General features: G+C 41.8%; 1 protein-coding gene across 7 annotated transcripts in view; it reads right to left on the bottom strand.

Annotated features, from left to right (window-relative positions):
* Window positions 1–16,134, bottom strand: part of RASGRP3 (RAS guanyl releasing protein 3) — a 107,705-nt gene that overhangs the window by 4,858 nt on the left and 86,713 nt on the right. For 6 of the 7 annotated variants that reach the window (XM_049652306.1, XM_049652305.1, XM_049652302.1 and 3 more), the window contains 5 exons: window positions 13,323–13,438; window positions 10,092–10,239; window positions 7,114–7,150; window positions 4,044–4,169; window positions 2–3,718 (listed from right to left, as the gene is read on the bottom strand). In XM_049652306.1, the coding sequence (XP_049508263.1) occupies window positions 3,327–3,718; window positions 4,044–4,169; window positions 7,114–7,150; window positions 10,092–10,239; window positions 13,323–13,438 (819 nt within the window). In that variant the 3' untranslated portion in view covers window positions 2–3,326. Of the gene's footprint in view, window position 1; window positions 3,719–4,043; window positions 4,170–7,113; window positions 7,151–10,091; window positions 10,240–13,322; window positions 13,439–16,134 lie in introns of those variants that run through there. The other variant, XM_049652307.1, reaches the window with a different exon arrangement.

The following is a 16,134-nucleotide window of genomic DNA, read 5'->3' on the forward strand; positions in this document are numbered from 1 at the left end:
ATACAAATCAGAACCTGTTGTATGTCTGGGTTGCATTTAACAAAATAAGAATATTCCTAGAAAGCAGTTTATCAGTTACATTTGAGGGAACATCTCAGATGATCAGTACTTTGACTCTCAAGATTTAGAGGGAATTAAAAGGTCATATAGTCCCATAGCACATGAAATCTTAAATCTTACAGAGTCCAACAAGGATGCTTATGTTAATGTTCCCTAAAGGGTGCTCCACAAAACACTGGTCTGTTAAATGCTTCTTCTCGAGGCTTCCCTCTTAGAAATCCACAATGTAAATATGCATAAGGGCACTGAGAACACTTGTAAGGGAAAAAGATATATATCTATATAAGTATATATACAGAGAGATAGAGAGAGAGAGGCAAAAGATATAAACATATTAAACTTTGTTTAGTCCAGCAATCCCTAGCCCTTATAAATTTGTTGATTAGATCTAATCTAGCAGAAGATAATGGAAAACAAAGAAGCATTACAAAGAAAATATACATGTTCTTACTGCCAAGAGAATAATTATGATCTGCCATCTTGTCCCTGCGATCCAGGGGCTCAATGATCATTGGTGAAATGATATCCATGGTCACAAAAAAATATTCACACCCTTGTATTTTAAAATGAGGGTGAATCCTGCAACTCAGCCAAAGGAAATATGCACATCACAAACACAACTGTCTTTTCTGTCAGTGGGCCTTTTTACTCTTGGGGCTCATAAACATCATCTGATTCTAAATAATAAGTGTGTAGATCATTTCTCTGAATCCCATTCATTACCTTGCCGGGCAGAAAAAAATCCTAAGTATGAAACGCCTTTGTCTACATACTCAACTGTGGTGTAATTTTGTCACCTTTTTTTTTCCTTTTTCCTTTTTTCCCTAAACAAGGGTAAATGTCTTCATTAGTTACTGATTTGGATGAGAAGGAGCCTGTATGCCATATGCATTTTATTTATATATGAACGTACTGTCTTCTTCAACTAGCACACATGAAATTCAATACTAGTAGTCAGTGACCTGTCTCTATGACTTATACATGAGAAAATTGAAGGGGTAAGACAAACCCTGAATGTAAACGTTCAATTTTCAAAGAATAAAATTAAATTAAAAAAAATGCAGATCTTTGTCTCTATTTGCTTATAGAGGCTGAAGATCCAGAACTCTTACTCATGTAAGTAATTGTCCTACATCTAACAGGTTGTGAATTTCTCGTAAGCCAGGAGCAAGGTTGAGGTAACTTGAACAGTGCTAGGTGAACAGAAGTGAGCTCATGGCTACTTTCACCATTATTAAGCAAAAGCAGGTACTCCTCTGAATTCAGAGATGGTCCATGAGGTGAGCACCATCTAGAAAGTTCTAGGTAGGCATCCCATGACCCTACCCATTGAAGCTCTTGTTTTTCCTGAGATTTCAATCATAGCCACAGCACTCATGGAAGTAGCCTCCACAGGCTGGGGTGGTAATGGGGTGACTAGCACAATTTTCAGGCTTCATCCAAAAAATCTTGCATAACGATTTCTGGCTTTTTTTTAGATCCCCTTGAGAATCTGCTCAATGCTGTGGACCTTTCCCCAGAAATGAGCATATGTCCATATATAATTTCACATAAAATGTAATACATTTTTGTAAACTCCTTGAGGCCCTTCTTTAGACCCCAAGTGAAGACCCTTCCCCCAGGATATCTTCCTCTGTCCTGGTATCAGGAATTTTTTCTTATTCACCTTTATATTCCCACCTTGAACTATGCTAGGCCAGTTGAAGAAATGGAAGGATAGGACTGAAAGATTTGCCAAGATGATCAATGAAGAAATGTTAAAAATACAGTTGGTATTGCAAACCTATTGAGACAGAAAGTAAATTAGTTGGTTGCCTAGGGCCAGAATGAGATAGGGGAGACGAGCAGTGACTGCTAATGGATACACTTGGGAATGACATAAATGTTCTGTAATTAGACTGCAGTGATGGTTGTGCATCTCTGTGACTACTAAAAACCACTGAATTATACACTTCAAATGAGTATGTTTTATAGTACATAAATTAGGTCTCAACACAGCTGTTTTTAAAAGTTGGTGTTCTAAAGAAAGGAAAAGAAATGGCTCAGCAGGAATTACAAGAAACTGCATAAGACTGAAAATAATATGTGGCCTCCTTATTAATTGTCTTCAATGAGGAAGGAACTAGAGGAATTTTGGTTAAAGGTCACTGGAGATTTTCTCATCAGGGGGAACTATGGAGACAGTGTGTTTAGGTCTCCTAAAGAGTGGAATGTAGAGGACCACCCATAAGAATAAAGAACACTGGCTCGATCCAATAGGATCTCTGCCTAACCCAATAATTCTGTTTATGAGAATGATTCCGTAGAGACGCAATGGCTGCCCTCCATGGCACAGCTTGAAAGGTTAAGAATATGACACCAATTTCCCCAAATCTTTTTTCTGAATACTCTATAGACTGTTGACTAATAAATTTATCTAAGTCTATCTTGAATCAATTTATATTTTCAGCTTATTCTAACAAATTCCATATGCTTCCCAATCTGCTTCGGATGATGTGAGTATAATTTCTGCATGGAGCCAGAGCCTGGCTTATAGAACCTTGAGTCTGCCATGTCTCTGATTCTCACCACCCCCTTCTCCATAGTGCTGTCAAATGCTTTGTGTGTGTGTGTGTGTGTGTGTGTGTGTGTGTGTGAGGGCAAGAGTTTCCAACTCTTCTTCTCTTTCTGCAGGTTTTTTGTTTCCACTGTCCCCCTCCCCCAAGTTTGGGCCCTGATTCTAGCTTGGAAAACTAAGCTGATTGGTAAAGAGTACTGGTCTATTGGATACACACAGTAAGTTATGGGTCCCTAGGACATCATTTTAGGACACAGAAATGGCAGACTTCACTTAGCTTTAGAACCCATCTGGTTCCATTTTGTTTTAAGTTTATTTATTTATCTGGAGAGAGAGACAGAGAGAGCACAAGTGCGTGAGGGAAAGAGAGGAGGAGGGACAGAATCCCAAGCAGGCCCTGCACCATCAACACAGAGTCCGATGTGGGGCTCAAACCCACAAACCATGAGATCATAACCTGAACCGAGATCAAGAGTCAAATGCTTAACCAACTGCACCACCCAGGTGCTCCCCATCTGGTTTAATTTTATACATGATGAAACAGATGCAAAGAGAAGAAATAATATGCCCATGATCATGTACCTAGCCAACAGCAAGACAAAAAGTGATATGTGTTAATGCCCAACCATTCAGCCCCCAAAACTATAGGCTGCCTCCCAGGCTCGCTATGATGCTCATGTCGGCCCCTTTCAGCCTCCCTCTAGTGATTTCATTTGTGGTTTGACCCAGCACTGACCTCACCATCCTGTCTGGTCTCACCAGCATCTGCTTCATCCTGGTCAGGCTCAAACTCAGTGGCCCGATCAACAACATCAACACCCGCCTGCACCCTGGGCTTCTCATTTTCCCACTTGGCAAAACCTTTGTCCTTTGCTGCTTTGTCATGGAACTTGGATTTCATTTTGGGGAAGGTGTGGGACCCCGAGTCCCCCCAGCCAGCTTCTGACCATACGGGTTCGGTCTGGGTGGCCTGGCTGGTGGTGGCACGCTGCAGCCTCACAGAGATCTTGCGAGAAGAGCCTGTGACCAATGTGATGGCTCTGCTGTCCAGGTCTCGGTGTCCTGCAGTGACACCAGGGAACTCGAACACTTCATCCTGCACTGGAAGGGGGAAGACTGTCATGATTATGTGACATCTGATCGCTTCACAGCAAACAACAGGAGTCTGGCGGGCAAGGCCCTAGAGGGACGGACCAGAGGCAGACCCAAGCTGGCTGCAGGTGAGTTGCAGAGAAGTGAGACCTGAAAGCAGAGAGAAGCAAGCGGGAGTCAAGGCTGTCGCCATGCCTCTCACCTGAAGTTGGCCTTGGTGTTTATAATGATTCCGACCAGGTTCAGATCCAGGACCCGGTGGAGGTCTAGGTGTGGGAAGGCAAGCCAAAAGAAAGAAAGTAGAAAAGAAAAGTAAGAAAGTAGAGGACATTACCTGGGGGCAATGAGGGACTTCCAGGCAGCGACCCATGACTGCTGCCCAAGGAGGGTGCCCGGGCAAATCTCCTGCAGGCCAGAACCAGGAGGTCTTTGCACTGTTTGTGACAATTGGCTCCACAGTCTGAAAAATCCCAAAATATCACAGATGATTAGTGTGAATCATGTGTACCTGGTGCTGACTGGGCTTCCAGGGTGGCATCTGAGCCAGGGCCGTGTCCTCCCCATGCTCCTTCCCGTGTTGACTCAGAGTCCAGCTCAGGCCCACAGGATCTGTCCAGGGGCTAGAAAAGGGCCAGTGGGACTCACTAGCCTTCCTGGGGTTCCTCTCACATTTGCTCAACTTCTTCCACTACACGATTCATTGAGGCGCTGGGAAGCAAACAAGTAGGGGCGAGGCAGAGTTGCCTTTGCTTGAAACTAAATGCCAGTTCCACGGGACTGGGGCTCTCCCAGGCCAAGATGGATTTTCCACCAAGAGGCTCCCTGAGCCAGAATGAGGGAAAGAAACCCCAGCGTCTAGTGTCTCCCAGGACCAACAGCTGCCTCTGATCATTTACAGCGAGATGGCCCTTCATTCAGTATTAGCCTACACCTTTTTATTCTTCTTCATTCCTCCAGATCTTTTCCAGAACAACTGAGTTTCTTAAGTCTACTTATTTATTTTGAGAGAGACAGAGACAGAGAGAGACAGAGAGAGAGAACCCCAAGCAGACTATACACTGTCAGCACAGAGCCAAATGTTGGGCTCAACCATCACAGTGAGATCATGACCTGAGCCAAAATCAAGAGTCAGACACTTGACTGAGTCACCCAGGTGCCTCTTGAGAACAAATGATCTTATCTCCTCCTTCTTTTCTTTGCATAGAAACAGAAAACAAGGTGGGCTTATGCCTAATAATAAAAGCCAGACTTGACTGTGGCTTTGAAATGGCAGCAGACTCTGTGAAATCTCCCATTAGAATGCTTTAATTAAGAAGGTAGAATTAGGGCACCTGGATGGCTCAGTCAGTTAAGCGCCTGACTCTTGATTTCAGCTCAGGTCATGATCTCATGTTACCTAAGATCAAGCCCCGCATCAGGCCCTGTGCTGACAGCGTGGAGCCTGCTTGGGATTCTTCTCTCTCTGTCTCTCTCAAAACTAAACAAATAAACATTTTAAAAATATTTTTTAAAAGAGTAGAATATTAATTGCTACTTGGGGCAGAAAATTTGGGCTGCTTTGGAAGAGAGCAACATAATTATTTCCTATAGAGGGTCCTACATTTCCCTTAGAATCACTGAACAAATATGATTATTTTAAAGAGTATAGTTCTCTTGGGGAACCTGGGTGGCTTAGCCGGGTAAGCGACTTCAGCTCAGGTCATGATCTCACAGTTCATGGGTTCCAGTCCCGCATTGGGCTCTGTGCTGACAGCTCAGAGCCTGGAGCCTATTTCAGATGCTGTGTCTCCCTCTCTCTCTGCCCCTCCCCCGTTCATACTCTGTCTCTGTCTCAAAAATAAATAAACATTAAAAATTTTTTTAATAAATAAAGAGTATATTTCTCTCTCACTATCAAAGAGGAACTTTCTAATTCTTTCCAATACTCACTTCTCCCCCAAATGGTCTTATTTCAAATGATCCTTTAATGACATCATGGAAAGACCAAATTATAATGACAGGTTCAGTCTATTTCAATTAATCTTTTCACTCTATGTGCCTTTAAGAGACAATACCAGGGGTGCCTGGGTGGCTCAGTTGGGTAAGCGTCCAACTTCGGCTCAGGTCATGATCTCACTCTGGGAGTTGGAGCACCGCATCAGGCTCTGTGCCGACAGCTCAGAGCCTGGAGGCTGCTTTGGATTCTGTGTCTCCCTCCCTCTCTGCCCCTTCCCCGCTGGCACTCTGTGTGTCTCTCTCTCTCAAAAGTAAAATAAAAACATAAGAAAATTTTTTTAAAAAAAGAAGAGAAAATACCATGTGCACAAAGATGATCCAAGGGCTTAATTGATTTTAATCTTCATAAAATTGTGTGTATATGTGTGTGTGTGTGGGGGGGTGTCTTTAGGGGATAGGGTCAGAAACCAGAATAAAACTATGGCTGGGCAGTAAGATATTGCAGTTGCTTACTGCTTGTAAGTAGAAATCCAAGTTACACTAAGACAACTGATACCAAGAACTAAAGGGAAGGTTTTTGAGACTGGCTCCCATTGAGGTTCAGGGAAGTTCTCTGTTCACGCAAAGTAAGGGCCAAATCCTGAAAGATAGCTACAGGGGAAAAAAGGCATTCTAAGGGAATAGTGTTAATCTAAAGCCATTCTGTGACTAAGATGTTTCCTTTTGTAGTTATATCTTTCAAGAGCATTATCAGATTCTTAAAACCATCAGTACAAATAGTCTGCATAAATTATCCAGCAATTTCTGAAATTAAACACCAAGAATGTGTAATGATCATATGTACAAAGAGCAACATATTCCTAAGTGCCTATTAATATGCATGCATATTGCATTCATCAAGTATATATTTATTTGTTTATAAATTCCTATTGAATGGGGCACTTTATGAACAAATTCATTGAAAAGGGACAAAAATAATTTGTTTAAGGCTTCTCTTTTCTCATCAGCATCTGTGATTTAGTGAGAAAGGAACAGCTTAGATGTGAGAGTAGAAAGAAAGGCATCTATATTACGGGAATGAGTGTGGGCTCTATTCCCATGAAGGATGCAGTTCCTTTATACGGTATTTTAGTTACACTCAGCACACTTCAGAAGTCCCACCTTAACTGTGTGCTTCACAAGACTGTGTGATTCACAAGACATCTTGGAGATGGGGCGACAGGTGTGTGGGTTGATAGGGGTGGTTTGCTGGCTCTTGCAACAAACTATAAAATTCCAGTCTGGGATCTCCAAAACTCCATGGATCCCCCCCCCCCACCGCCCCACCAAAAACATTAACTCTTCAACTGCCAGTGGCCAAAGACCCAAGTTCTCCATGACACCAAGAGTTTCTGTGGTTTCATCAGTCAAATTTGATTCCTGCCCCAAATATCACATTAAAAAATGTTAGGAACATTATATTTATTTACCTTTGCATTTGTATCCTTGCTTGATTATGCCCCAGAGCTGTAACAAAAGACAAAAGAATGTCAGAGAATCTGAATTAAAATCGGCGGGGTGGGGGGGGGGGGGGGGGGTGGGAAAGAAGACCAGAAGAAGGAAGTCCTGGGAGGCATGATGTTCGGTGGCGCACAAACAGGATGTAGCAGATCCTGACACCCTTCCTGTCAGATAGAAGAACCAGCTCCTAGCTCACTCCAGCTGGGGGCTGGGGCGATAACAGTTTTGCTTCCCTTTTCTTTCTGAAAGCCAAATGGGAGCTGGGATGGGAAACTGATGTTGGTACAATTACTGGACTTTGGTATAATGCGCTCTCAGCAAAATTCCACGGGGAGGCTGTCACTGTGTCTGGAAGCCCCCAGCTCCCCCTGCCTTCTTTTTCATCGCAGTAGCTCCTCTTGGCATGCCCCCTGGGAAATAAGCAACCTACACAGTGCGTATCCCACTAAAGCATTTGCACTGTGCAAGGTTCTTTTCCAAGTAGCATTGGTAACTTAAAAGAATACAGAAAAGGAAAAGATCTATTTGTTCATGTATTCATTCTCGGCCTGCTCAGTGTTTGGTCTGTGCCAAGGCTGTGGGAGATGCAGAATAATGTTCAGATTCTGCCAGTCAAGTAGGAAGGAGGATGTAGGAAGTGACAAGTGTCTGAGGAGAGATGTGAGGGCCTCCAGTGTAAGGAGGGGGTGGTCACCCAGGTCGTTCAGGGGATCATTCTGGTGGTGGTGTGTCCACCCTCCTGATACACCACATTCTTTCCCGTGCCTCCCACGGCATCAGACGTGCGGCCGAGGGACACAGGAGCATCGGTATTGTTTTGCTCAATTCAGCAGGTTTCGCTCAAGCTGGAAAATCTCCACTTTTAACCTTGTAGTGGTTAGGTTAGGTGACTGATACCTATTTAATAAAATGATTTTGAAAGAAACAGGGCCAGTGGCTTACTGGGGCTGATGAGGGCATCACTTACAGGTATTATAGGGGAACAATGCCCTGAGTGTTCACCTATGAGAAGAATAGATAGCTGCCAATGTGCAGTGACTCAGGGCATCAGGAAGACTGATTCTCACCCCCTTTCTGAGAAGGAAATTCCACCAGTGGAGAGCGATTCCTTTGAGTCTTAAAAGTTATTGGGTCCTTCAGAATATATTATTAAGATTCAAATGTGCCCTGGGATAGGAAGGATTATTAAGACAACTAACTGGAAGCAAGGCCTCAGGTGCCTGGGATGATTGGAAGAGGAATCCCTACAGAGCAGTCCATACAGAAAACCAGAAAACGGAAGTGGTGTCAGGACTATGACATCATGTCAGAGCTACAGGGATCTTAAAGATAATCTAGTTTGCGGCTCTTCTATAAAAGGTGACTGGGATGATCCAGAAAATTTAAATAATTTGCAAGGTCCCAGACATGGAGACTTTGCAGTGATAAGAAATTTTTCCTCCCCAAGACCTTGGTGATGTTAATAATAATAACCCTAACAGCTACCATTTATGGAACTTTTGCTGTGCAAAAGACACAGTTTTAAGCTTTTTATATGTATTAACATTATACATATATAGACTGGGCTAGCGAGAGGGGAAGTCACTTGGCAAGGTCTTGTCACTAATAAGTAGAGAAAGAAGACTGTGTCACATGAGGGAAAGACAGGAAGCCACTGCTCCTGGGAGTTTTGTGTGTGAGCAAAAGCCACTGATCTAGGACAAGAAAGGATAAGATTTAAGAAGAAGCATTCTAATATCCAGATATGGCACATTATTAGCATAGCTGCAGGAACTGCTGGAAAAAATAAAGTGAAGCATGAGTCCTATCAGGAGGGCAAATCAGGGCATCACTTGCTAATGCTTCTTTAATAACTAGCAGACAGCACAAGGCAGGAAGAGGCTCTGGGTCAGGTGCCAGACAAGGACAGGAGACAGTGACCTCATGTAGATGGGCATAGAGCAATATTTCCCACAGTCCTTTGATTTCGGACCTTAGGTTGCCGTAAGATTTGGAGAGACTATGGAACCAGTGGAACATGATGGCTGAATGAAGCTAACAAAACTGAGCTCTGGCATCTGGACCAAAGAGTAATAGGCATGCTGGCTGCAGGGCCATCTTGTCCTAGAGGATCACATTTTCATCTTCTACAACTTGGGTATCAACTAGACTTTCAGAGCCCATGAGTCTTTGTTCAATACCAAGGCCAAAGCTGCCTTTAGATGACAAAGAATTATCAAATGTGGGGAAAAGAAGTGAACCAGCTTCCTGGTTCCAGATTCAGAGTCAAAACACCCGTGTTTGAATCCTGGCTCTGGTAACTACTGGCTGTGTGATCCTGGGAAAGTGGACTTATCCTCTCTGGACCTCTCTGTCTTGATAGGCAAATGGGGAGAATAAAATGTCCTTGTCGTGAACTAGTTACGAGGATCAATTATACTAACGTCTATGGAAGTACTTCATTACTGTCAAGTGCCAAATAAACGTTACTTATTATTACAACCATCTTCCTTCCAAAAAGATTTTTTTTTTTACTTTTTGAGTTATGAATTATTGAGCCATGCCATGATGGATGTCTGGTGACTGCTACCACATGAAACAAGAACTTGGAGGAACTGGTGAAGATAAATACTCCCCTTAATTGCACCTGCTACGAGTATTAGTGACGAATGCCAAGGCTCATTGGGCAGAACCTTTCCCTGGCAGGGATTAACAGACAAACTGCTCTCTTGAGTTAACAAGCCTCTCCATCCTCCCCTGTTGCCAGCCCTACAATCCTAGAAAGAACATAGTGAAACCTGCAGATATTGCTTTTGTTTTAAACTTAATTTTTTAATTTCAGGGAGCCATCATACTTTACTTCTGATCTAAAGCACACAATGGATTCTGTTGGTGTATTATTTTCCGACACTCTCAGGATGCTGTACAAATAACTACACACAAGAGAAATAATGGAAAACAGACTTACAAATCCTGCACAGTGTTCACAGAAGGTTGGCTTGAGATAGGTCATCTCCTGAAAATTATGGACAAATCCTGGTCCCATTTTACAGTGTAATTGGGACTTAGCTCGCAGGAAGTAAGCCATCATTTCATCTTTACTAATTAGGCCATCCCTGTAAAGAGAATCAAAAAAGGGAACGATCTTTGAAGACCACGTTGCTAAGTGGCTGACACACTTTAATCACCCAACCTCCCAAACCTTTGTGGCCAAAAGCAGGTGGGCAGTGTTTACTTTTCTGTTCTATTTGAAAGGAGGGGACCTCGAAAGACAGCATTCAGTGCCAGAGGCTTTCAGAGTAAGAAGATGTGTGTGTGTGTGCGTGTGTGTGTGTGTGTGTGTGTGTGTCCTGTGTGTCATAGCACAGAAAGTCTCCTTCGTTACCAAAGAGTAGCTTCAGAAGGACATCTCTTTTCTAGCCCTAACCTAACAATAGGGTGTGCAAGAATCAGGCTGCTGGAGAAATGCAGAAAACTGTAATGACTGGGCCCACCAGTCTCAAATTCATTCAGCCTGCTGTCATCCAGGCCACTGCCAGTGGTGGTAATCTTTCATTCAGGTCTTATTGGCTTACAGACCATTTACCAGAGGGATTCTTCCAGATCTTCACAGCCAGTGGCACCCACCCACACATAATCAGACTTCTTGTTTACCAAGATCAAATCCACCTGATAAGAGGTGATCTTCATGCTGCCTTCTCACCACACCAGCACACGCTGGAGACCACACCCTTCTGTGCCAATTCAGAATTCCTTTGTATCTCATCTGTCCTCTCTTGGGTCCTCCTGGTCTGAGGAAGTCATGCTCCCATCCCCCACTCTCCAGCCTTCCAAGACACAGCTCCTTCTGGGTTCTGCTCAGTCTCTTCACCCACTCCTTCCTCTATGTACAAACACACTCGTGACTTCCTCTCTTGGAAAATGACTTTCCTCAACCTCGCTTCCAACTCCAGCACCTATCTTTCCCTTTCCCTTTCTTCCTCCCAAGCTTTCCAAAAGAATGTTCATTAGAGGTTTTTCTTTTTTTTTTTTCTCATTTCCTTTGATTACTCCTCACTCCATATAACCAGGCTTCTGACCCTACCTCTCTGTTGAAACTGTCACAAGGACATCCTCAGTGGCCTTTTCTCACTCCTTGATGTTGCTGACCTCCTGGCTGCACATGACTTGGGGACAGGGTTTTTCCTTTTTTGACACTCTCTCTTCCATGTGACCCTGTGATTCTAAGTAACCAGTTTCTCTCCTTCCTCCCATGCTTCTCCTGCGGGATCTACTTCTTTCTTTCAGCTGCATGTAGGGAGAAGAGCCCCTGAAGCTACATTCCTCAGGGCCCAAGCTCATCTTCCTTTAAACTTTGAATTTGCTCCCACACCCAGGACTCCAGCCCACGAGGCTGGGCTGAAGACCTAGCAATCTATGTCTCCAAAACTGTTCTCCTGAATCTTGGTACCACATCTAGAGCTTGCTAGAATCTCTTCCTGGATGGTCTACTGGCCTTGCAAAATCAACATATCTAAAGAAGAAATCATATACAGTATGAATATTTCAAACCTGCATTTTTAGGGAAAAATTTTTTTTATATCTTTGTATTTATATACAAAGATATATTATATCTTTGTATTGTATTTATATCTTTGCTGGCACAGTGTAAGGTCCATCTAAAGAATCAGCTGAAAAAACAAAAAGAAATGAAGAGTAGGAAGTGATTTTAAATTCATGCCCTACTGAATTTAGGTTACACATCACTGACAGAAACATACTAAGGGAGGTGGGCAGTTAGCAGGTAACTTAAATTTCATTTTGTAAAAGAAGTTTATTTCTAATAATTTAACTTATTTTAAAGGATTCCTTTTTCCAGAAATACAATGAAGATGAATTAAAGTTTTAAGATGTTTATGATACAGTACCAAGGAAAGCCTTAGTGTACTGAATTACCTACAGATTTAATTAAAAAAAAAAAAAAACAAACTTCACACACCAACAAAATTATTATAGAATTTTAAAGTGATATAATTTGGACATTCCACCAGTATAAAATCTAGCATCTCATTATAGATGATTTTTAAACTAAGAACTAATGTCACATAATTAAAAATGAAGCAATTGGGGAGCCTGGGTGGCTCAGTCAGTTGGGCAGCTGACTTCGGCTCAGGTCATGATCTCACAGCTCATGAGTTCGAGCCCCGCATCTGGCTCTGTGCTGACAACTCAGAACCTGGTGCCTGCTTCAGATTCTGTCTCCCTTTCTCTCTGCTCCTCCCCTGCTTGCTCTCTCTCTCTCTGTCAAAAATAAATAAACATTAAAAATTTTTTTTTTAAATGAAGCAATCAAATTACTAATGTCAGTGTTTCTCTGCAATATATATTTCATATCATTATTTTCCAGTGAGCTGGATATTAGCTTCCAAAGTCATCTACTTTTCCAGGAATCATTTGAAGCTCAATAGAAATATATTTTTACTTCATTAACCAAAATAACTTTTGAGCTAGTGGAGAGAAAAACAAAGCAAGGACCCTTCTTGGCTATCTGCAGACATCACCTGCTCTTCTGAAAGCTGTAAGTAATTTAAAATAATTTTCCTTCCTTAGTTTTAATATTGCCCTCAGGTCCACTGATGCTGAGGACTCTACCAGCCTAGATGTAACTATATTTCTCCTCCATTTTTTCTTCATGGAGGTTTTGGGGTTGATGAAATAGAGCTAATTAGAAGTAATATGGAGAGTTGGGCTCATTTGCAAATGGGCACTTACACTCAGTACTGATGATGTAGCCTGCCCTATAATCTCATCCAGCCAGTCAGGTTTGTGAACACCAAGAAAAAAATCAGTGAAACATTACACTTGTCTCATCAACACACTAGGATTGAAGCTGTCAAGATGCAAATTAAAGGTATCTCTGGGGTACCTGTGTGGCTCAATCAGTTAGCTTCTGGCTGTTCATGTCAGTTCAGGTCATGATCTCATGGTTTGTGAGTTCAAGCTCCACATCAGGCTCTGTGCTGACAGTGCAGAGCTTGCTTGGGATTCTCTCTCTCTCTCCCCTTCCCCTGCTCATGCTCTCTCTCTCTCTCTCTTTCAAAAAAATAAATAAACTTAAAAATAAAAATAAAAATAAAAATAAAGGTATCCCTGTTCTCCTCTGACACTAATTTTCTGTTTCAGGATAGCTGCATTAAAACATAACAAAATTAAAACTTACTGATCTTTGTCCAGGACACAGAAGGAATCCAAAAAGGGAAAATTGGCAGCTATACTTTCAAAGTCCTCTTGGGAGATGTACCCATCATGGTCATGGTCATAGTTTCTAAACACAGACTGCAAAGGAAATACAAATATTTACTGAATAACTGGGTATGAGTCAGGCTCTGAACTTGTTATTGGGAAAGCAGTGATAACTAGTATATTATTCTATCAAGGAGCTTGGAATCCAGTGGGAAATAATGAAATCAAGAAGCCTTTATGGTATAACAAGATAAGTGCAATGCTGAGGATAAAAATAGGCTGCTGTGGGGGAATTTTAAGGGAGATTTTAAAAGGTTTCCTGGAGGGGCACCTGGGTGGCTCAGTCGCTTAAGCGTCCAACTTTGGCTTGGGTCAAAATCTCACGGTTCCTGAGTTTGAGCCCCACATTGGGTTCACTGCTGTCAGCCTTTCAGTGAAGAGTCCACTTTGGATCCTCTGTCCCCCTCTCTCTGCCCCTCCCCTAGCTGCACTCTCCCAAAAATAAATAAATATTAAAAAAAAAAAAACATTTCCTGGAGAAAGTGAGGTCTAAACTGAGACCTCAGTTTTGGTAAAAGTTAAGTTTGGTGAACTCACAAATGCCAAAACCATAACAATAGACAATGAAGCTTTAAAATGTTAAATTATCTAAAAAAAATTCAAGTATACTTTTTTTTTTTGAGAGAGAAAGGGAGGGAGGGAGGGAGAGAGAGAAAGAGAGAGAGAGAGAGAGAGAGAGAGAGAGAGAGAGAGAGAATGAGCAGGGGAGGGGGAGAGGGAGATGGAGAGAACATTAAGCAGGCTCCAGGAAGAGGGGTTCTATCTCACCATCATGAGATCATGACTTGAGCCAAAATCAAGAGCCAGACACTTAACTGACTGAGCCACCCAGGTGCTCCTAAAAAATTCAAATATACTTTTAACACAATTACAATCAGAATTCCAGTGGCAATTTGTTTTATGTGAACAAATTGATTCTAAAGTTCAAATTAAAGTAAACATGTTGAGAATAGCCTAATATTGTTTAAGATAAGAAGAAATGAGAGAGAACGTGCCCCATCAGAAATCAAATATTCCACAAAGCTACATGAATCAAACAACATGGTACTACAACTTACTATAGAGAGCAGAGTCCAGAAATAGATCTATGTATATATAGGCATTTAGAGTATCAAAAAGTACCTTCTCAAATCCACAGAGAAATTAAAATTATCCAATAAGTGCTGTTGAGTTAAGTGGCTAATAATCTTACAAAATCAATTGCCCAAAACTAAATTCTAGATGCATTAAATATTTTAATGTCAAAAATAAAGCTATAGGGATGCCTGGGTGGTTAAGCATCCGACTTCAACCCAGGTCATGGTCTCATAGTTCATGAGTTTGAGCCCTGCTTTGGGCTCTGTGCTGACAGCTCAGAGCCTGGAGCCTGCTTCTGATTCTGTGTCTCCCTCTCTCTCTGCCCCTCCCCCACTCATGCTCTGTCTCCCTCTCAAAAATAAACATTAAAACAATTTTAATAATAAGAAAGCTGTAAAAGTATGAAAGATAAATAGATAAAAATAATTTTTATGTTTTGTAATCTCTGAGTGGGAAAGGCCTTCCTTAACATTACATCAAAGTCAGAAGCTGTAAACAATTAAAAAAATTTTTATTTTACAGAGAGAGAGAGAGAGAGAGCGAGTCTGAGCATGGGAGAGGGGCAAAAGGAGAGAGAGAGAGAGAGAGAGAGAGAGCGAGCCTGAGCAGGGGAGAGGGGCAAAGGGAGAGAGAGAGAATGAGAGAGAGAGAGAGAGAGAGAGAGAGAGAGAGAGAGAATCTCAAGCAAGCTCCATACTCAGCACAGAGCCCAATGCAGACTTGATCAAATAATCCTGGGATCATGACCTGAGCCAAAACTGAGTCAGATGCTTAACTAACTGAGTCACACAGGAGCCCCTACAAAAATATTTTATTACGTAAAATGCAAAATAATTGAATCAAAAAACTCAGCTGACAAATGTAAAGATAAATGTCAGAGAAGATTATTTGTAATATACCTGAGAGCAGAGACAGAAAAGGAAAACAGGAGGAGACCTGTTGCAGCTCAGGAGAGCTCAGGAGAAAAGGAGACCACCAAAGTAAAATTACACGTGGCCAATACATTCATGGGAAATGCTCGATTCTGCTAGTAATTACAGAAACACAAACAAAACATTTTTAAACCTCTCAGATTGGAAAACATTAAAATAATGGGTAATTTCCTAGGGAATGAGAAAATAGGCACTCTCATATTAGTTGATGAAGTAAATAGCCACAATCTTTCTGGAAGATAGTCAGTGCTTACTCTCTGACCCAGCAATTCCACTGATGGGAATCTGTTCTAGGAAAATAATTGAACAATGCTGCTCAAAGACATACGTGGGTGTATGTGTTTATGGGGGAATAAAGTCATACAAGATAGTTTACAAATTATCAGTGGTTCCCCTTCGAGAGCAGAATTCCCAAGGCCTAAAAGTAAAACTTGTATTCTCCGTATTTTATGAAAAGCTTGCACATTTACAATGATTCTGACTTTCTTTATAATTGAAAAATAAAAGGATTTTTCCATTGCCCTCTGCTAAATTGGGTTTTCCAAAAGGTTTGTTAAGTTCTCCCTAGAAGCAGATGTATGCAAACAGATTATAATGAATCTTTCTCCCTTTTCCCAATGCTTTCTCTCTATTCTATTTGATCCATATTGCCCTATGTTGCAAGCTGCTTCAGGGTACTTTGGGAGAGGAACAAGGTATAAATGAACAGATTACTTAAAA

This window comes from Panthera uncia, assembly GCF_023721935.1.
Source record: "Panthera uncia isolate 11264 chromosome A3 unlocalized genomic scaffold, Puncia_PCG_1.0 HiC_scaffold_12, whole genome shotgun sequence".
Taxonomy (NCBI): domain Eukaryota; kingdom Metazoa; phylum Chordata; class Mammalia; order Carnivora; family Felidae; genus Panthera; species Panthera uncia.